The sequence below is a fragment of the Equus quagga genome, chromosome 2, assembly GCF_021613505.1.
Source record: "Equus quagga isolate Etosha38 chromosome 2, UCLA_HA_Equagga_1.0, whole genome shotgun sequence".
Classification (NCBI taxonomy): Eukaryota; Metazoa; Chordata; class Mammalia; order Perissodactyla; family Equidae; genus Equus; species Equus quagga.
In genome coordinates, this window is record NC_060268.1 from 92,719,363 (window position 1) to 92,740,675 (window position 21,313).

A 21,313-nucleotide genomic window follows, 5' to 3' on the forward strand; every position below is an offset into this window, starting at 1 on the left:
GATTGGCAACAGTTGTTAGCTCAGGTGCCAATCTTTAAAAAAAAAAATTTCTTTTTAAACTTGAGTAATATTCCATTGTGTATATATATCCCACATTTTGTTTATTCATTCAAAAGTTGGTATAGACATTTGGGTTGCTTACACCTTTTGGTGATTGTACATGGATGCTACGAACATGGATATACCAGTATCTCGAGTCCTTGCTTTCATTTCTTTATGTACCCAGAAGTGGAATTCCTGAGTCACATGGTAATTCTACTTTTAATTTTTTGAGGAAGTGCCATACCGTTTTCCACAGTAGCTGTACCATTATTCATTTCCACCTGCAAGGCATAAGGGTTCCAATTTCTTCTCATCCTCACCGACACTTGCTATTTCCTGTTGTTTTGACATAGCCAGCCCAGCGGGTGTGAGGTGGTATCTCACTGTGGTTTTGATTTGCATTTCTCTAATGATTAGTGATGCTGAACATCTTTTCCTGTGCTTATAATGGCCATTTGTATATCTTTGGGGAAATGTCCATTCAAGTCCTTTGCCCATTTTTTAGTTTTTGTTGTTGTTGAGTTGTAGGAGTTCTTTATAAACTCTGGATTAACCTCATATTAGATATGTGACTTGTAAATATTTTCTTCCGTTATGTGGGTTGCCTTTTCACTCTGTGTCCTTTTATACACAGTTGTTTAAAATTTTGATGTTGTCCAGTTTGTTTTGTTTTTTTATTGCCTGTGCTTTTGGTGTCATATATAAGAAACCATTGCCAAATTCAATATTATGATTTCCTCCTGTTTTCTTCTCAGAGTTTTGTTTTAGCTCTTACATTTGGGTCTTTGATCCATTTTGAGTTAGTTTTTGTATACAGTCTAAGGCCGGGGTCCAGCTTCATTCTTCTGCACGTGGATATCCAGTTTTCCCGACACTGTTTGTTGAAAAGACTGTCCTCATAGTACTTGTTTTTGAGTATTTTAATGTCATAAGGACGGATCACTTTGCAACTTCCTTTTCCCTCACCGGTGTTTTTGAGATTTATCCATATTGATACATGTAAATGTCTGGATTATTTTAAAAAATTACTTTCTATCTATTATGTGAATGGACAGTATTTCATTCCCTTTTTGATAGACAATTAGGTTTGTTTTCAATTTTCCACCACAGCAGATAGCGCTCCAGTGAACATCCTCCTGAGGTGTGCTTCTATTTCTTCTGAAAAAGAACTCCTGGAATAATACTTTTAAACCATAAAATGGGCGAAAACCTCAGTCTTTCCTCCACCACTGAGAGAGCTTCTCAAGGCTTCCACACTGATGCTTTGTCTTAAATCATCAACCCTGTCACCTTCCAAATGCTGAGATGTCCAGGTCCCCAACCCCACTTATGCTCCCCATTAGCCCAGGCTACCTAATGACATAGGGTTCGCTTTCTGTTCAGGTTTATTCTCAACTAGGGAGGTCCAGAGTCAGAAGCCAAAATGGATGGAGGCTCTTTGCAGACCTGCTGGTCCTGGCAGCTGTTATGATCTGAATTTATTTCCCACTGACCCTAAGTGAAACTAAAGTTCGTTGTGAAGGATCAGATCTTTCCTCTGTCATCTCTTCTCACTAGAGAATTGCCCCTTCAAGTGTTTGTTCCTTGTACACATTTTTGTTAGGGAAAAACAAAGATGTTGATCAGAGATCTCTATCTTGGATGATAAGCCTCGTTCCTACCACCCAGACTGACTTCCCCCGCTGTGAGTGCACGGGTGTCACCAGCTCACCACAGTGACAGGGAGTGGTAAGCAGGTCAGTTTCAGGTTAAAGTTATGCCCACCCGCTGGACAAGCCAAATCAGAGCGCTGTCTGGGCCCGGCTCACCCTGCATGGGAGGACCCAATTCTTAAACAGTTTGAGTCCACCTTTCTCTCCATGGTTTGAACTGGCCACAGAGCCCTCCCCAGAGCCGGGATGGTTCTAGGTGGATGGAGGGGTACAGGGGGGAGCACAATTCTATCCATTTGCAGGGGTTAAGGTTACTTCTGTGTCACGTCTTGGTTCCAATTACGATTGTAACTCTCAGAACTATGAGGCCTCAGGGCCAGAGCTCTGTGCTAGGGGGCTGCTGCTTGCCTTAAAATCCTAGGCCCACTTCTAAATTATGTTTGCAGAAGAGTCACCTGGGAGCTTGTTAAAAATGCAGGTTCTCTGGCCCCTCATCCCGGAGACTGGTTTGACAGGTTGTGCCCAGGAACCTGCTCGCCCCCTACATAACTCAAGGCAGGTCTTGTTTCTTGCTCTTGTTACGTGTCAGTCTCAGGGAGCTGTGGCTCGGCTCACAGATCCGCGTTCCAGCATCCAGGCTCAAGGAGCAGCCCTAGTCAGGACCGGCCAGAAAGCTGGAATTTCAACAAGTAATTCCGGTGATTCTGGACCACACCTTGAGCAACGCTGCCCTAAGTCGTTTTTGTTTTTTTTTTTTCCTAAGATTTTATTTTTTTCCTTTTCTCCCCAAAGCCCCCCAATACATAGTTGTATATTCTTCGTTGTGGGTCCTTCTAGTTGTGGCATGTGGGACGCTGCCTCAGCATGGCTTGATGAGCGGTGCCATGTCCGCGCCCAGGATTCGAACCAACGAAACACTGGGCCTCCTGCAGCGGAACGCGCGAACTTAACCACTCTGCCACGGGGCCAGCCCCTGCCCTAAGTCGTTTTAAAAGGCCAAGGTGTAGAATTAAACATGAGAGTTTCTGGCAGACAAATAATTTCATTGCACATCTAAGACCTCCAGAGATAAGAGCCTTTATTCTGCTAATTTCCTAGGAGGCTCACAGATTCCTCCTTACCATTTGATTACAAATTATACTAGCAAATAACACCTGCTATCATGTAATTGCTTAGCATCCTTTACTAAAATGATTCTGGCTCATATTTATTGAGCTCTCATATGTACCAGGCACTAAGCACTTCACACTGATCAGCTTGTTTCTTCCACTATGATACAGACGGGATTCCATGTGCCCTGGCCTGATGCCGGCAGCGACGACCCTGAATGATCTGCAAGAACTCAGCCGTGTCACTCTTGAGTCTTTAGGTAGCTGCTTAGAAGGCCCCAGTGACTTTCTCTAAGGACCCAAAGCAAGCTTTTCTCCTAGTCATTATACTCACCAATTTTTTAAGTGCTGCAGATAATTTCTCCCAAGTCTATCATTTGTGTTTTAACCTTGATGTTTTCCATCACGCAGAAACTCTCAGTATTTTTTTGTGGTGAAATCTGTTTATCTTTTCCCTTACTATGTATCTTTTAGGTTTCATGTTATGTTTTAGAACAGAACTTCCCACCCCAGAGGTATAAAAATATCCTATATTTCTTCAGTAATTTTGTATTTAACTTTGTGTTTTTCCCTCAGGAACTAATTTTTGTGGAAACGGTGAGGTAGAAATCTCTTAGTTTAATAGAGAGCCAACGGTCTTAAAGTACTATTTATTAAAAATAACCCATCTTCCCCCCCTACTTAAAATACTCCTTTATCCTGTACTAAATTCCCGGATACCTGGGCTCTCCCTCTGGCCCTCAGGCTTTTGTCTGATTCTGCTCCAGGTCACATGACTGAACGTGGGATGGCCCGAGAGTCCTTCGGGAAACCCTGCAGGACAAGTCGGCACCACCCCCGGCCCATGGCCACTCGGAATTCTCTTAGTGTTCTCACGCACTTCCCCTTCCAGATGAACCTCAGAACCTGTCAGATTCCAAAAAGCATCCGACCTCACTGGAGTTACACTGAGTTTATGGGCTGATCTGGGGAGGGTCAAAATCTTTAGAGCAACACGATATTGGATCATTTGGGTCAACTGACAGAATGTTCTTAACAGGTTTTATAAGTTCATTCTCTTAGATTTTATAGGTTGGCCGTTCCTACGTCTGCTCTTCCTCCTCTCCCTCATCTGTCACACTGCAGGGGTCAGTGGGGCCAGGACATCACTAAATTATAAGGGTATGTCCTTGGCTAGCTTCTGACTTCATTGGGAACGCCTGTGGTGTCTGGCTCTTTAAAATGCCATTAACTGCTGGTTTAATAGAGACCTTTATGTAGATTAGGATGTTTCCTTCTAACCTTAATTTAGGAAGAGTTTTAATAAGGGATAGATTTTAAATTTTACCAAGTATTGTTTCAGCATCTAAAGGATTATCATAAATTCTTCTCTATTAAGTGAAGCTGAAATGAAGGCTGAGGAGCAGCCACATGGCCCCCTAACTTACTCTGCACACCCCTAGTCCTGGGCGAGGAATCGAATGCTTCCGTAGAAGGACGTCCCGAAGGTGAAGCTTCAGGGCTGGACTGCAGGGCGGTGGCGAGAGCTCTCGGGTTGCCTGTGCCAGACCCAACGCCCCACGATAGGAAGCAGCTTCCAGGGGCAGTGGTGCAGAGTGCAGGAACCAAAGGGGAGTCGGTAGGGTGGAGGACCCCCCAGGCCCCTGCCATCATCCCACAAATCAACACACAGACCAAATGCCCAGTTTGAGATGGGGGTTTTGGTACCTGAAGCGTCATATGACCTCTGGCCATGACAGAGTCTCTGAGGAGTCCTTCCTGCCACACTTCCTGAGCCCCCAGTCAGGGCGTGCAGGCCAGGGAGCACTTAGAGTGGAGCCATCACAGAAAGCAGCAACTCCTTCTCCTCCACCCCACTGCTAACTCTGGGTCCCGTTCCCGCCTCCCAACCGTCACTCTGCTCCTGCTCATCACAGCGAGAGACGCAGTCCCTACATAACCAGAGGACCCCTGGAGCCAGCTCTCGCCCACAGTGCCCCCGATGCTGGGCTCTCATGCAGTCAGCCCCTCCTGCCTCTTCTGCCCCTGCTTCTCCTCCATGCCACTTTGGGAAAAGGATGGGTGCCTGAGCCTGTGCCCAACTGGGCGGCCGCTCACAACCCACGGCAGAGGCCGGCCCTGCCCACTCTGACCAAGGGCCTCCTCTCCTGCATCTCACCAGCATCTGCCCTGTCTACCCAGCGCCGGGCTGGTGGGTTGCCCCCGAGCACAGAAGCAACAATAAACAGAAGATGAGAGCAGGGCCCAGGCTGTCACAGTTCTGAGAGGTAGATGGGGACGGGATACCCAGTATGGCTCATCCAACCCGACCTTGTGTCAAGAAGCAGTCTCTGTGGATGAACTCTCTCTGCAGGCCACGAGAAGCCCTAGCCCAAGCGCAGGCGAAAGGTGGCGATCTCCATGGGCTCCAGATAGATGTCAGTGCTGTTGGAGGGCGAGGCCAGAGGGTACAGTAATGTCAAGGAGGTTGGCTGCAGGAAACCCACGTCCAGGCCATGGAAAAGGCTCCCCAGGGCCACCTGTGGAGAGGAGAGAAGGGCAGGGCTGTGCCGGGGGGGACGTAGCTCCTCCACGTAACCTGGGGTGTGAACCGCTGCCCTGAGCTGGGAGCTCTCTGAGGACAGGGACCACGTCCTCGTTCACTCCTGAGTCGCTGGCGCCCACAGAGGACCCGGTGTGTGGAGGCATTTATCAGTGCTGGCTTCAACGACAACTAGAGCTTACAAAACCACAGCGTAGGGGCTTTGGGTTTTCATTTCTGGCATTTTCTACTTTGTTTGATGGAGGTCCCTACTCATGGAACAGAGGTTCTCCAGTTGTACGCCCAGTAGCTCTGAAAACACATCAACAGCCTCCCCCTTTCTCTCTAAACAGCCCCAGAGTGACCCCCTCGATGTCCCGCCTCACTGCAGTCTCACCAGGCCCTCCCACCGGCCATCCTGGGGCACCCCTTCCCTACCCTGCTCTCAGCAGGGGCTCCCTGCACCGACTGGGCTGCTCACCTTGCCTTGGCTTGTGGTACAGTTGAAGCCCAGGTTCTTGGCCTCAAGACCACAGTCAAACCCCTTGCGGTGTAAGATGAGGGCAGTCTCTGCCGAGGGCAAAGCATCCTCCTGGACGACAGACAGAACAAAGGGCAGGGTGGTGGGGGTGCCCCTCAGAGCCCGCAGGGCAGCAGCACCTCTGCCCAGAAGGCAGGACTGGGACAGGGAGGCGACTGGGTGAGGAAAGGCGAGAATTTGGTCCTGGAGATGCAGAGCAGAGCGGGACACTCACCTCAGCCTGGAGCGTACGCAGGTTGACCAGGTGGAAGTCACAGGGCAGCGAGGAAGCCAGAGGATGGAAGGAGCGCAGGCCAGGGGCCGGGAGCTGCCTCTTGGCCACGGGCAGGGCCAGCGCTGGGGTGTTCAGGTACATGGAGGTCAGGTGGCTGAGGAGGGATGGGTAGCTGGTGGAGTGGCTATCTGGGACCTGCAAGATGGGCGGAGATGTGGGTGAGGGAGCGGAGCCGGGGTGAGGGGCGAGCAGGGAAGCACGGCTGTGTCAGTTCCTTTGGAAAGTGCTTCACTGAGGAGTCTGGACTCGGGGGGGGGGCTGGCTCCAGGACCCTTCCCATCTCACACAACCTGGAAAGGGCGATTTCACCAGGCCCTCCCTCCTCTACTTCTGGTGGGTTTTTGCTTCCCTAACACTATCCTGAGCAACACACTCCCATCAGCAACCTCTCCCGTCACAGAGGGCGATCGCAGTGCGGGGATGAGAGGACGACAGACGTGTGCTTCACGTGGAGAATGTGCTCTGACGGAGAAAGTACTTGGAGGAATCCTGTGGTTTCAAGTGTGATCCCTCATCCACGGGGTCAGCTCTGATTCTCGGGCCCAGTGGTCCCTACAGCTGTGCCGACTGAGGACCACTCCTTGGATGACTGTCCTGGACGTCGGGCTCACAGGCCTAGCTGAACCGTCCTCCAAGGCAGCTATTTGTCCATATTCAGGATTTCTGTCCTTAGCGCCACCCTTCTGGAATTCCAATTGCCCCAAATCTCTCACTTCCCTCTGCTGTGATCTCCAGTCTCACCTCGGCAGTGCCCTCACCTCTGCACCTTCTCCCTCCCAGGGCTTGGAGCAAGCCACCAACACTTCCTGCTTGAACAGCCTTTAGACTGTCGCCCCTGCCCGCAGTGCCCCTTCCTGACGGTCCAGCCCACTCCCTGCAGTCAGCACGACATGCTTAGGGCAGAGTCCCAACACTGTCCCTCCCTGCTCAGGTCCGTCACTGGCCTCCAGGATGGAGTCCGGACTCCGCAGCCAGGCATTCAGGGCCACGACAGTCTGCCCCATCCCACCCTCCATGCTAGCCCAGCAATGGCCAAGAGAACTCTCTGCAATCATGGAAATACGCTATATCTGCACTCATACAGTAGCTACTAGCTACTTGTGGTCACCGACACTGGAAATGTGGCTGGTATGAATGAAGAATTGAATTTGTTCTCATATTTAGTTTTAATTAATTTAAACAGCCACGTGTGGCGAGTGGCTGCCACATGGACAGGCAGCTCTAGCGTAGCCGAGCGAAGTCACTGCCATCCCCACTCATGCTGTCTTTCCTGCCTCGCACCCTGTGCCTTGGGTCACGTGTGTGGATCAGACCCCACTCATCAAAGCCACGCTTGGCCGGCACCTCCTCCAGGACGCTGTCCTTGATCCCCTTGGCCCAGTGTCCTCTCACTCCTCAGGGCCAGTGGACAGAACATTTTCTACCTTGTATTTTTACACACGTAGCATGTCCCCACCCCCACTCACAGGTAACTTCCTAGAGAGCAGAGCCAGTATCTTAAGCATCTGTGTCCCTCTGGGTCCTTACAGCACAGCGGGGGCTTGGGGTCTACTTGTGAGTGAAGGAGCTACAGACACAGGATCGAGTGGCAGGCTCTGGCCTCCGCAGGCGCCAGCTGCGGTTACAACTCGCTAATAGCAGATTGCCCCCAGCTGCTGGACCTCACCCCCCTCACCTCTCACTATTGCTCCTGCTGCTGTGAAAGATCAAGGCCCTAAACATGGCTGCCAGGCTGGTGGGGGCAAAGAAAGCCAGGAGCTGAGAAGGGCTTGAGGAGAGAGGGTGAGGGAACACAGGGGCTGAGGGGAAGGGGGCGGCAAAGAAGACGGGAGATGAGCCCGAGGGGCACAGGCGACAGGCTGCGTGAGATGGAGCAGCATAGTATCAGACTCATGCCCCAACCCAGGAGTCCAGCCCGACTCTAGCCATCCTGTGCCCACCTTCAGTGTGCTCCTCAAGCCTGAGGCTGGGAACCTGGGGCCCCCCACAGGGACTGCCTGCCTGGCTCCCTGGGAGGGAGGCGTGGATCCTACCTCACTGCCCAGGGTTCGCCGTTCCAACAGGAGGCGGAAATGGTTGCGGGTTCTCTTGTTGTCCTTGAGCCCTTGGCCGAGGCCCCGGTTGTCATCCTGCATTAGCCGCCGGTCCAAGATCACCTCCAGCTGGCCTGGGGAAGGTAACTGTGAGCCCCCGGCCTGCCACTCCAGCCCCAAGCAGACAGCATCGTTTGAGGAAGAAGCCACCACAGGCCCTGAGGGAGAAGCCCGTGAGTTGGGGCGGGAGAGCAGCTGTGCAAGCCAGAGCTGGAGGGGCTGAGTGCGGGCTGACCCCACAGAGGAGGACGCAGAGATCAGACGGGGCAGGCAGACCCTGGCAGGAACCACACGCAGGAGAGGGGCTGGTGGGCACCCAGGCAGGACAGCACCCAGCCTGGCTGCAGGGGACAGTGCCTGGCTCCTAGGGGACGGTGCCCAGGTCCCAGGGGACGGCACCCAGCCTGGCCACGGGGGACAGCACCTGGCTCCCAGCAGTGGGGTCAGAGCTACTGTGGGCTCGGTAGTGACTAGGACACACGTGCTCCTGCCCTCATTCCACAGATGGGATGATGGGGACAGACGCCAGCTCCGTGCCTCGTTTGTCACAAGGAGGCTGTGGTGGGCATGGCCAGTGGCTCCGTGAGGCGTCACTTGGGGGTGCCCTGGGGGAAGTGACGGCAGCTGACCACCATGGCTTCCTTGTTACAGCAGCTGGGGCAGGGCTCGCTGCAGAGCCGGCATCTGCTGGGATGCAGCTCTTCCCAGCACGTTTGCCAGCATCTCCTGATGAGGGCCACCCAGACAGCCCCAGCTGCCCGTCCACAGCCCCAGCCCTGATCCTGACTTCCCCAGTGCCTCAGTCTTTTGACCCTGAGAAGTCACAGAAAGCTGAAAATCCTAACAGAGCCCTTGCATATGAAACAATCACTTCTTAGCACACTGATCCCCAGAAAAGCAGAGAGAATCACGTGGGGTCACTGGGCTCAGTCAGGAGTTGATGATGTAGACAAACCTGTGGGCAAGTTTCACAGCCAGGGGGATCCTGGGCGAAGGGGCAGCAGAGCCACCCCTTCCAGTCGGGAGTCAGGTACCCCCTGCACTCGCCACCGGCCCCCCATAGAATGTGGGCCTGAACTGGGCACTCTGGGCCCAGCCCTGTGCAAAAGGCTCCGTCCCAAAGAGGGAAGAGCTGAAGGCCTCAGAGGCCACAAGTGCAAACTGTCCCCTTTACCCTGAGGATATGGGAGCCACCTGGGCTTTTGCCCGAGTGACCAGTCCCAGGCCAGTGTTACTCATGCACTTGTTTTTTTTGGGGGGGGGGGGGGTGGTGAGGAAGATTGGCCCTGAGCTAACATCCGTTGCCAATCCTTCTCTTTGCTTGCAGAAGACTGTCACTGAGCTAACATCTGTGTCAAGGCTGGCCCCATGGTCAAGTGGTTAAGTTTGCATGCTCTGCTTCAGCAGCCCAGGGTTTCACTGGTTCAGATCCTGGGCGCAGACATAGCACCACTCATCAAGCGATGCTGAGGTGGTGTCCCACACAGTAAAGCAGGACCTACAACTAGAATATACAGCTATGTATGGTGGTGGGGTGCTTTCAGGAAAAGAAGAAAAAGAAAGAGGATTGGCAACAGACGTTAGCTCAGGTACCAATCTTTAAAAAAAAGAGAAAAAAATCTGTGTCAATCTTCCTCCGCTTGACATGTAGGACGCTGCATCAAGCCTGGCTTGATGAGTGGTGCCATGTCCATGCTCAGGACCCACCCCACGAACCCTGGGCTGCTGAAGCAGAGTGTGCGAACTTAATCACTACACCACAGGGCCGGCCCCCTCATGCCTTTGTTTTGATTCTTAAGAATGTCATTCTCTCTTTTAATGACCATTAATAGGAAAACAGTATGTATCTTTCTCCTTTGCTAAGTACTTCATTATAACATCGAATGTACTTTTCCAACTGTCTCTACTCCATTCCTGGCCAGGAGAAGGAGGGTTGCACTCCTCAGCTGAGAATCACCATTCCATCCCCCAACGCTTCTTGAAGGGGTCCGACAGGGCACCCAGCCCCGCAGTCACCTCCACGAGGACCGGGGAGCGGGGAGGGCAAGCAGCACCTTCCCCCAGCGCCCGACCGGGATAGACGGGAACGGCTAATGCCTCGCCCCTTCTCTCAGCATGGACATGACGCGGACCAGAAGGAGGGGAGGCCTGCAGAGCAGAGAGGCCTCGGGGCAGGGATGGGCTTCTCTTTCCCTTCCTTTATCCTCACACAGCTCCTGTCCTCCACTCACCATCGTGGAGGCTGGAGACGCCCAGTGCCTGGGCGGTGTGCAGCGTGAGGCGGTTCTGTGCATCCTGGATGTAGGCCATGACGGGCATGGGGTAGAAGTTGGCCTGCAGGGGCAGCTTCTTCAGATACCGCCGGGGCTGCACCTGTGGGGGCAAGGCCAGCAGATGAAGGGCATCCGGGCACCATCTGGGCCCAAGGGGTCCCCAGTCTGAAGGAGTCCCTGATCACTCTCGCCTCTGCTTCCCCCTTCTGCATCAGGACAGACCACCCTGGTGCCTATGATGGTGGCAAAAAGCACAGTGCAAGCCCGCTCCACGGGGTCTCCAGGGCCACAGGCCCCAGGAGTCACCTGAAAGCCATTGAGGTCCGTGAAGAAGGTGCCCTGGCTGTCAATGTCTGTGCGGATGCGCAGGGCCAGCTCCTTGTTGACATAGTCCCGGATGTCCACCAGAGACGACATGTCCAGAGACAGCCCCTCCACCCCTGGGCATAGGGACAAAGAGAGAGGGTCAAGAGGTGTGAGGATGAGCCACCATCTGAGAAACTGGGCTGGGAGAAGGCTGAGCCGAGCTGAGCCGGCAGCGGCTGTACCCAACCCCCCAGGCCATTCCCGGGCATTTCTCGACCATCTTTACTCCAAGAGAATTAATGTCTCGAATGATACATTTGTTGGGAACAGATGTACAAACAGAGAATGGGCAGAAGGAAGAGCATGTCGCAGCCTGTGAGCCCACACGTCCTCCCTGGCTGTCCTCATCTGCAGGGCGCACCTGGCAGATTATAGAGCCGGACCACCTGGTGGACGTGCTCGTAGTAGGCGACCACCTCCGAGAAGAAAGGGCCTTCGGTGACACGCAGCACGGGATGATCCTTGGGGACGTAGGGCTGGGGAAAGAGCAGGTGGCAGCTCAACCCTCAGCACAGAGAGCAAAGCGAGGGGGCAGCAGCCCGGGCTCGGGCAGGAGAAGGGCCCGTCCCAGCAGGCTCCGGCCTGACACCCCCCGGGAAGCCGGGCCCAAGCCCCCAGGCGCAGTTTCTCAGCCCTCCCCTCCTCCCAGGGGCAGCATGGGCCAGGAGCCCTGGCAGCAGGGGTCACCCTGGAGGAAGGCCTGTGCCCCTCGTTGCCTCTGGAATGTCTCCTCGTAGCCTCCCTGCGAGTGGGGACCCAGGGGCTGCTGGGGCTGGCGAGGTGCCTTTTGGTACCTGGGCCTCGCCGTCAGGCAGGAAGAGGTAGGCTCCACTCTTGTCTTTGGACGTGCGCGTGCCGTAGACGAGGAACTCCATGTCCACCCGGCGCTCCCGCTCCTCGTCCAGCCTTCGGATGCTCTGCCAAAAAACACAGCCCTGACCACTGGCCCCACACCAGCATGTCAGGCCTGTCCCCAGGAGGGCACGGACAAACTTCCCCGAGGAGCCCAGACGGCCCACTCCCGGGTCCACCGTCAGCCAGGGGGCAGCACGCTCACAGGCCAGGAAGCAGCTCGGCACAGCCCCAACAACCCACGCCCCACTCCGGCCCCCAGTCCCTGGCTCTTTACCTTGAGGAGACCAGTGAGGCCTGAAAACCAGACCTGCATGTAGCGGTTGCTGAGCGCGAAGTCACTGGTGCCAGAGTCAATGACGCGGAGAGGGAATGCCTCATGCCTGCTGACGGACAGCGGCCGGCCATGCAGGTAGACGCGCACAGAGGAGGGCAGGGTGCGGTGCCCATCCAGGCCCAGCTGCAGCTGCAACACGCCGAGGCCCAGGGCCAGCAGGCGCACGGGCACAGACACCTGCAGGCACAGCAGGGGTGGGGAAGTGTGGGCCATGGCCTGGAGCAGGCCCGGACACAGGTCCGGGATCCCAGGCCTGGGGCATTCGCTTACCAAGAGTCAGCAAGTGCCTGCCCCACCGGGGCCTCTGTGCCCTGCTCTGAAAGCAGGCGTGATACTACTTGGCCCTCATCAGACTTTCATGAGCCTCAAATGATACTTGAAGAACGATGAAGTGGTGACCACACGTTAAGCTTTCAGTAAATACTTGTTGAGTGAACAACGGGGAAACATAACCGCCATTTTTACCATTATCACTGCCATACCACACTTCGCCTTCCTTTCAAGGAGAGACTCAAATCCCAGGAGTGACTGTCCTCTGGGCAACCCCTCTCCCCAAGACTCCTGTCCCCAACCTGGGGAGGAAGCAGGGCCACGAGCAGGAGGGTGGGAAGTGGGTGTGGGTGGGCAGAGGCCAAAGATTAGCACGCAGGGCTGGGGCCCACCTGCCGAGCCCCCAGCTCACCTGGTAGACGTCAGGGACCATGTCAGTGGCAGAGCTCCAGTGGGCGCTGATCTGCACAGCCAGGGGCTGACCCTCCTCCGAAAGGACACGCACCCGGGGCGAGCTGACCAGCAGGGACACCACGCTGAGCCGCTCCTGTTCCAGCGGGTTGAACAGCACAACATACCTGTGGGCAGAAGGTGGGCTCACCCAAGAGGCCACTGCTCCCGGTTGGTGGAAGCCGGAACGGCAGCCAGGTTCTGCGGCGGGTCAGCAGGGTGGGGTGGGAGGAGGCTGAGAGCCAAGGAGCAGCTCTGCCTCTGCATCCGGCCTGGTCTGGCTCACCTGGGTGAGGAATCCAGCTGGATCACCGTGCGCTCTGGCAGGGCGTCGTGATTCAAGCGGGTGTCATCCTGGAAGTAAGCAGGCAGGAAGGAAAGAACCATCGCCAGGCTCAGCCTAGCTCCAATGGAGACTTACCTCTTCCTCCCTGCCCCGCCCGTCCTGGATGTGGACCACCAGATGCACTGGGCACATATCTTTCACCCCAGGACGGGGAAGGAAAAGAGGAGCAACACCCTCATACCACAGCTCTTAGGATGGGACCTGCATGCACCAGGGGGCGCCCCTGTGCAGACCCAGGAACGGGGCTCACCATTTGGAGGAAGGGCGCCTCAGGGTCAAAGTGGTAGGTCTCCTTGTCCCCCAGCACCAGATAGTGAGCTGCATTAATGATGACCTGCTTCAGGCTGACAAGGGAGCGCAGAAGCCTGGGGGGTGGGGAACAGGAGAGGGACCATGGGGAAGATGACTGCAGATGGGCTGTCCACCTCGCGGCAGGACGAGCCCGCGGCAGGACGAGCCCTCGGCAGGCCTGCCCACTGACCGCCCAGCACATCCTTTCTTTGGGACAGTGGGCAGGGGTGTGGAATGGATGGGGGAGAAAGAAGGGCTCCCACCTGACCCCATAGTCCACCACAACCGCCTCCTTGGCAGTGCCGGTGATGGCGTCGTGGTGCTGGAAGAGCCCCAGCGTGCGCCGAGCCTCCGTCAGAAGGGCGAAGTTCGAGAGCGGGTACTGGCTGGCCAGTCCAGAGCGGCGAGCGTGAGCCACAGCCAGGCTATACAGAATCTCTGCCCCCCTGCCCAGAGAGAGAAATCAGCCGCCTGCCCGCACAGCTCCCCAGGGTACTGCGCTGGCTCTGCAAGGCCCACCAGCTTCCTTTCCACCACTGCTCCACCTGCCTTGGTCCCTGTGCCCTCGAGTCCTGTCTGAGCCAATCCAGCCCCTCCTTAAACCGAGAGGCTTCCTCTACTCCCTTTGGCCTGGAAGGAGGCGGGCCTCACCGCAGATGTGCTTCGAGGACGCGGTCCAGGCTCTTGTAGAAAGGCCGGGAAGTGTAATAGCCCGTCCAGTAGTGGTCCTCCCGGTCCGCGTAGGAGAAGAAGTCCCCGCTCAGCACAGGAAACCCCGGAGGCCGGGCCCCCGGCTCCACCCCCGTCCTCTTGTACAGAGCATCAAAATAGTCAGAGACGGTGCCAAACTGGGCCTGTGGGGAGCCCAAAACCCCGCTTCCATCAGTTCCAGAGTCTTTGGGCATCGTGGCCCCCAGAGCTGCAGCTGGGGCTAGGGGCAGGGATTCTGCCCACACAGAGGGCAGTCCCTGTGCGCCCTGCCCCTCTGGACCTCACACAGAAGCTGGGGAGCCGGGAAAGAATCTGACACAAAGGGGAAACCGTGCCCACACCCCTGCTCTGGAGCGGGTAGCGGGGAGCAGGGGACCTCACGGGGCGGGCTGGGCAGTGGCACGCACGCAGGGCCCCTCCCCAGCTCAGCGCTCGCTCACACCTGCACGTGGAGGTCAGGCTTGCTGTTGAGGAAGTCAAAGAGCCGCTGGTAGTTGAAGAACTGGGCATCCCACTCCTGGGGCTTGTCGTACCGGAAGTCGTCGCCCAGCGGCACCAGGAGGACGTTGCTTCGGAACAGCCGGGACTTCTTGCGGTACTGGTCCAGGAGCAGGGCTGCCCTGCGGGCGGGAAAGCGCATGGGCCCGGCTGAAGCCTCGGTGTGGCAGGATGCTAAGCAGAGCCGGCCCGAGGGAGGCCCCTCTGGAACACGCCCATCAAGGAGTCATTCAGCTGCAGGTGGACACCTCCTGGGGTGGGACCCCTGGTGCCAGGAGCCCAGTGTTCTCTGGACGGTTCTGGCAACTGGAGAGTTCTTCCTGTGCTGGGCTGCGATTTACGGCTTCAGTTCCCTGACTCCAGGTCTGCCCTTGGACACCACGCAGAACAAATCACTCCTCCTTCCCCAGGATTATCCTTCAGACATATCGAAGATGTGCTCGCACTGCTCTGAGCTTCCCTTCAGGATCCACAGTCCCGGTTCCTCCTTCTCTTTGGTCCCCACATTTAACAGTCTCGGATCTGCTCACCAGCAGCTCTCTGAGCATCTGCCAGTGTCCCTCAGAGGAAGGGGCCCAGCGCTAAATATGGGGTCCAGGGTAGGCTGACCCACAAAGGGAAGAGAGAACCACATGCCTCCCAGTCTGGCCCGGGGCATCCACAGGTCACCGTCACCCCACCGACCTAATGTCCATGTTCTCCATGCATGTGGCTCAGCAAGGTCTTCTCTCCTCATCCTGAACTCTCCTATTCTGTCTTCTAAAGCTAAGGGTGGAAGCTTACATGTACATCTAATAAATCCTATCTGGTCAGATTCAACCCACATCGCAACCTGTTGAGACATTTTCGGATGCTGATTCTGACACTCCAGCTTCATTTTGCCTGACAGGTAGCAATGCAGCACAGCACCAGAGTGAAGAGCTGGACTTGGGAGCCAGACTACGCCAACGCCAGCTCCACATGCACTAGCTGAGCGACCTTGGGCAAGTTACTTAACCTCTCTGGGCCTCAGCTTCTATAAAATTAGGATAACATCAGTACCTACCAGCATAACATCATGAGAATTTAAGTGAACTGAATGAATTAATATTTGTCTAAACACTTAGAATGGTGCCTGGCATACAGTAGGAATTATATACAAATATTTGACATTGTCTTTTTCATCCAAGCTACTGGTAAAATCAATAGAAAAACAGAGCCTTGTAGCATATCATTAAAGCCCCTTTCTCTTTTTAGACCAATCTAGTAATTGGCATGTTATGGGTGTCACAGTTCAACTAGCCACTAATCTACTTAACTGTACTGGTCCAGCCTATATTTCTCTGCTTTGTTCTCAAGAGAGGACTCCTTAGAATAGCATTTTCCCCTAATTTATCAGGCTAGTCAGCCTTTCAAAGGAGAAAATGAAGTTATCGCAGACTTGCTCTCTGCAGACCGGGGCTGGCATCTGTGGACCACAGCTGCTGCTCTGAGAAAAATCAAGCTGTAATTGCCCTCGATTCTTGCCTGAAACCAGCATTTAGATTTCTGGATTCTGGAAACAAAAGACCACTTTCTTTCCCTTTCGGTCACGTTTCACCTCTTGGACATGATGGAAATTGGAGTATTGAAACATGAAAACCAGTTCAACTTGTTGTATTCTTAAGGCCAGTCCGGTTCTGGCTAAATCGCGGTTTTAGATAGCTCTTAAGCTGCACCTTCCCAGGGGGCTGATTTCAGCAACGGGGACACCCTCAGGGTCCCTAACGATTCTCAGAGGGAACAGGTCTGTTTTCTTGGAGCTGGAGGCCATTGGGAGGGACTGAAGGTGCATCTGAATGGGATTCTGGTGCACGGACACCTAGGATCCTGGGGGACTCGGAGCCCCGGTGGGATGCCCGAGCTAAATGGAGGCATCGTAAGCTAAGGGTTGTGAGGGACTGTCCCTAACTTGAGAATTAGTCACCTCTGAGTCAGTCAACCGGCTCTTGACAGTTTGTTAGGGCACTGGAAAACATACTTATTTGGGAAAATAAAACCATTCTGGAAAGGGTGGCTCCTTAGCACCACTCGAGTTTTCCAGGGAGACTCCTGGTACAGCTGCCACCGCAGCCGCCATGGGCCTGAACTCGCCACCGAACCCACTCCGTTTTACAGATGTGGAACCCAAAGCCCCCCATGCAGCAGAGCCCAGATCAGAGGCCAGATCTCCCAACTCCTCTGCGGAGTGAAAACAGCCCCCACGCCCAGCCGGGGCTGGAGCCAATACCTCTCGGCCACGTTTGCCTCCGTGATGGCCCGGGGCGGCACCTTCCAGGGGCAGTTGATGCGCCCGCCAGGCAGACGTTTGAAATCAAACTGGCAGCAGATCTTGGGATCCGGGCCACAGGTATGGGGAATGTCATAGCTGTAGAAGGGCATCATGTGGCAGAAGATGTCTGTGCTGGAGTCTGAGTCTGTGGGAGACACCCCGGGCAGTCAGCCACCAGCAGGCAGCCTCTGGAGCTGGGCACAGGGATGCCAGGAGGGAGGGATCTGCTGCAGGCAAGGCAGCCCTGAGAAAAGGGGAGGCTCGAACTGGACTTGAGGATGCGCAGGCCAAGGGTCAGGACACAGGGAGCTCTGGAGCCCACAGCTCCTCTAGGGGACAGTATGCTCAGACCCTCAGGATAGACAGCAGGCCCCACAGAGGCCAGAGGTCAGCGTGATCCCCACCTAACCTGAAGGAGAAAGCACTTCTGGCAGTCCGCACCAGTGCTTACTGGTCTGCTCTGAAGGACACTGAGACCCCTGCCCTTCCCCAGTAAGGACCACTGCTGGGACCCCATCCACCCTACCTGGCCTTACCCCAGGTCTGCCTCCACATGAACTCCAGGCTGTGGGTGGCAGCAAAGTGCTTCTTGATGGCATAATGCACCCTCTGAATCAGCATGCTGGTCAGGTTGGCGCGGCGAAGCAGGTAAGGCATGGTGGGGCTGTATCCAAAGGGGTCCACGGCCCAGCCCGAACGTGGGGTCACACCTGGGCAGAGGCATGGAAGCCAGGGACCCTGAACACCTCAGGGCCTAGCCTCTGGGTATGGGCGCCCAGCTTCCTTCGTGCCATCACACCAGGTCCACACTGGTGGAATCAGCCTAGAAAGAACAGCCCCTGCCATCCCTGTGCATCGTGGCCCCCTGCTGTCCTCAGACTTCCATTCCTGAGCCCGGACTCACCAAGGTTTCTCTCCAGCCACTGGTGGCCCTCGATGAGCTGATCGATCAGCGCAAAGTAATGGGAGTTGGCCTCATCCGGCATGACCCAGCCTCCCGTTGCAATCTCCAGCTGCCCATTTCCCACCAGCCTGGAGATAAGGACTCAACACTCAGCCTGGGGCGAGGACCCGGGCCTGCCAACAGAAGATGCCGAGACCTGTGCACACTGGCCTCACCGAGCTAGCTCACCCGAACCCAGGACCAAGAGAACAGACATGTGCCCTCCTTTCCTTCCAACCAACCTCCGCGCTGACCTGGCCCTGCTGAGTTCTGGACCTCGGTCTGTGCTGCCAGGGCCAGGCCCCAGGCTTTCTCTTCGCTTGTGCTCACATGACTTTGATTTCTCCTAACACAAGTGACCCTCAAACCACTTCCTGCCTTCTCATTATCGGGCCCTCTACCGTCACCCTCAGCTCTGCCACAGTTCCCGTTGCCTCTCCCCTGGCACCTTGGCACCCCCAACTTCAGGTGAGACCTTCAAACCCACCCCAGGGCCCAGAGCATAGCCCTCCCACATCTCCCCAACCGGCACTGGCCTTCGCACTGCCGCTCTCTTTTGGGCATTGATGTTGTCCCACCACTTGGCAAAGAAGGAGACTTCTGCCCAGAGAAAGCGCCGCCGGGGGTCCTCCTGCAGCTTGGACACCATGCTGTTGAGAATGTGCTGGGTCTGCTCTGTGTAGTACTTGTCAAAGGTCTTGATCCAGCCTGGGGAGCCAATACAGGGCCCCCTGAGGATGGCACCATCTTCTTCAACTGTCCCTCCCCTACCTTAGTCATCAGAAAGCCCACTCCACACCCCAGCTCCCAGGGGTCACTACCTGGGTCATTGTGAGAGTGGGGCACCACAAACACCTGCAGGTCTTCAGCATCCCAGTCATGTGGGCTGTAGGAGATGTCGAAGCCTTGCTTCCACACGCCACCGTCCACATTGTCAAACGGCAACTCCTCCGATACAGTCAGCATCTGCCGGGCAGGAGAGCAGCTCAGAGCCCCATCCACGGCCACCGTAGGTCCCTGCCAGCTCTAACTCTTACCTGCAGCTCTGGCTTCTGGCCCCGGCCCCCCAAAGCAAACTGGCAGTCCTGAGGGGAGATAGAGAAGAAGCTGGGCCGGGGTTCTGGCGGCACCACCCAGGAGCCATTGGCTGTGTAGTAGGGCAGCAGGGCGGGCGGGCCCTCGGCGTTGGCTGTCAGCTCCAGCACAGAGTCCTTGATGTGGCTGATGATCTCATGGTTCTCCTCTAACAGCTGCTCCAGCTGCTCAATGCGGTTCTGCAGCACAGAAATTTGGCTCTGCCAAAAAACCAGAAAGCAATCACCCGCAGCTCCTAGGCTACAGGGAGAATCTCTGCACGGGGTCCCCCACCTGAGGCCTGACTGTGATCTCTCCATCCTCAACCAAAGGCAGAACCACAAGCCTGGGGGCTGGCTCTGGTCAGAGAAGGGAAGAGGTGCGAACCACTACTGAGGACCACAGTCCACCTGGGCTGGGAACATCCTCACTCTCCAGCTCATGGATGGGAAAGATTTCATCTCACAGGCCTATTGTCAACAACCCACGTTGCCTGTTGCCTGTCGGGAGCACTGAGCTGACAAGGATCGCATCATGCTCAGGGGAAAGAAGGCTGCAATCCATCAGCAATGCCCACCAAGAACTCAGGAGGACAGAGTGGCAGTACAGATTGCCATTTTGTCTTCCTTCTTGCTTTGGCCATCATTGTTTTTAGCTCTGAGTTTCTAGAAAATTTGCCTGTTGGGAAGGAATGTTCCTGCCCTGGGCTGACACGGCTCTCCAGCTGGGGTGATAACCTGAGCGCAGACGACTTGTATATGAAGGGGTTAGCAACCAGGCCTGACTCACCCGGGGGAAGTTGCCACCGTTCTGGTGTCGAGCAGGATCATGCTGCACTCGGTCCAGCATGAGATAGAGCGAGAAGACAGCCACACAGAAGATAGCAGCCCCACACACTGTCACCTGCTTTTTCAGCTTCATACTGGCAGCCACACACACCTGGCAGGAGGAACGCCACCATATGTAGCTCCAGCAGGCAAAATCCCTTCGGTGGTCTTTCCACCCAACGCCCCAATGAGTTCCTGAGGCCTGCTCCCAGGGAACACCTATTTGCCTGACTGCAAAGATCATCAAGCTCCTAAACATGACATCCCAACACCGGCTGTGAATCCAGACCCAACCTGGCTCTTATTCCCGTTGCCGAGACAAAGAAAGGTCACATAAATAGCAATCTGAGGCTGGTCCTGCCTGTTCCCAGTAGCAGCTATGCCCCTAGGGCGGAGACGATGCTCTCTCTCCCAGGCTGATGCTATAAAAACACGACTGGATGACAAATTTCTCAGCTCTGATTCCAGAGTTCCCCACACAACCTCTGCCCACAGCGCTTGCCTACAAGAAAGACACAGCCAGTCAAAGGAGGTGGGTGTCCAGCCTCCACTGCCACAAGCTTCTAGTTTCAGAGGAACAAACTGGTATCTATTTTGATTTTAAAAGTATAAATCAAAGAGACTGACAGGGAAGCCTCTCTTCCCGCCCTCTTGGATCAGACTGGTACTCAGCAGAGACAGTGCCTGGCACGGCTCCTCTCTCATTAAGAAACAGAATGAATTACAGAAGCAGCAGCGGCAGCTCATGTTTCCAACATTGAGCGAATCCTACATCTTTTCCCTGTTAATTCTGACTCCTGCCGTGGGTAACTTTCAGCCTCTGCTTGTAGAGCATTTAGGGGACCCCCTAGGAAGCCGGCAGCGACTGATGGTGAAGATCCTCTGGGTAGGCACAGCGACTCCGTTCTGGGGCAACTTCAGAGGACCAGCGCCCACTGCCATCGCCCGCGGGCCCCACTGGCCTCGTCGGCAGCAGAGTGAGGCCGCCCGCTGCTGGGCCGAGCGTGGGAGGGAGCCGCCGCTCCCAGCCTTCCCGGGCCCTGGGGCCGATGAGCTCTGTCGCCTCCGCGCGCGTCGTGCCCTACTTAGCGCGATCTGATTCTGCCCCGGGAGCCTCCGGGCAATATTTTTAGCCCTTGGAGGCAGGGTCCCGGCCAAAGCGGGTGGAGCTGGGGAGAGAGTGGGGTCGCAGGGAGGGCAGGCACCTGCCGCCGGGTCTGCCGCAGCCTGTCCGCCCGCCGGCCCAGCCCCCTCCCCGATGCTGCCGGCCCCGGCGACCAAGCGACAACTGCCGGGTGCGGGAGCTCGGGCCGCCTCCGACCCCGCGGCGCCGCCCGCGCTTCTGCCGCCCAGGCCCGAACGCGGCCGGGCCCCTGGGCTCCCCCGCGCCTTACCGTCTGCGGCAGGCTTCCACGCCGCCCCGGGCCCCGCTGGCCGAGCTGCGCCCGTCACATGCCCGGGCCGGCGGCCTGCGCGGAGGCAGCGACGCAGGCGACGGCAGGCGCCCGCCCCCGGCTCGGCGCGCCGCAGCCGCGCTCCCGCGGGGCCTGGCC

The 21,313-nt window shown here is 56.0% G+C and overlaps 1 protein-coding gene across 4 annotated transcripts in view; it reads right to left on the minus strand.

The window, feature by feature from the left end:
- Nucleotides 1-2,755: 2,755 nt before the first annotated feature.
- Nucleotides 2,756-21,313, minus strand: part of MAN2A2 (mannosidase alpha class 2A member 2) — a 19,315-nt gene continuing 757 nt past the window's right edge. The window contains exons 1-23 of one of the 4 annotated variants that reach the window (XM_046653093.1): nucleotides 21,155-21,307; nucleotides 19,723-19,872; nucleotides 18,897-19,133; nucleotides 18,681-18,825; nucleotides 18,396-18,567; nucleotides 17,821-17,948; nucleotides 17,453-17,626; nucleotides 16,875-17,061; nucleotides 14,571-14,748; nucleotides 14,069-14,271; nucleotides 13,681-13,863; nucleotides 13,377-13,491; nucleotides 13,067-13,134; nucleotides 12,743-12,908; nucleotides 12,001-12,237; nucleotides 11,666-11,788; nucleotides 11,233-11,347; nucleotides 10,812-10,945; nucleotides 10,464-10,605; nucleotides 8,173-8,390; nucleotides 6,080-6,274; nucleotides 5,806-5,916; nucleotides 2,756-5,322 (exon numbers count right to left, since the gene is read on the minus strand). In XM_046653093.1, coding sequence (XP_046509049.1) covers nucleotides 5,170-5,322; nucleotides 5,806-5,916; nucleotides 6,080-6,274; nucleotides 8,173-8,390; nucleotides 10,464-10,605; nucleotides 10,812-10,945; nucleotides 11,233-11,347; nucleotides 11,666-11,788; nucleotides 12,001-12,237; nucleotides 12,743-12,908; nucleotides 13,067-13,134; nucleotides 13,377-13,491; nucleotides 13,681-13,863; nucleotides 14,069-14,271; nucleotides 14,571-14,748; nucleotides 16,875-17,061; nucleotides 17,453-17,626; nucleotides 17,821-17,948; nucleotides 18,396-18,567; nucleotides 18,681-18,825; nucleotides 18,897-19,133; nucleotides 19,723-19,854 — 3,516 coding nt within the window. In that variant the 5' untranslated portion in view covers nucleotides 19,855-19,872; nucleotides 21,155-21,307 and the 3' untranslated portion in view covers nucleotides 2,756-5,169. Of the gene's footprint in view, nucleotides 5,323-5,805; nucleotides 5,917-6,079; nucleotides 6,275-8,172; nucleotides 8,391-10,463; nucleotides 10,606-10,811; nucleotides 10,946-11,232; nucleotides 11,348-11,665; nucleotides 11,789-12,000; nucleotides 12,238-12,742; nucleotides 12,909-13,066; nucleotides 13,135-13,376; nucleotides 13,492-13,680; nucleotides 13,864-14,068; nucleotides 14,272-14,570; nucleotides 14,749-16,874; nucleotides 17,062-17,452; nucleotides 17,627-17,820; nucleotides 17,949-18,395; nucleotides 18,568-18,680; nucleotides 18,826-18,896; nucleotides 19,155-19,722; nucleotides 19,873-21,154; nucleotides 21,308-21,313 lie in introns of those variants that run through there. The other 3 variants (XM_046653095.1, XM_046653091.1, XM_046653092.1) reach the window with 3 other exon arrangements.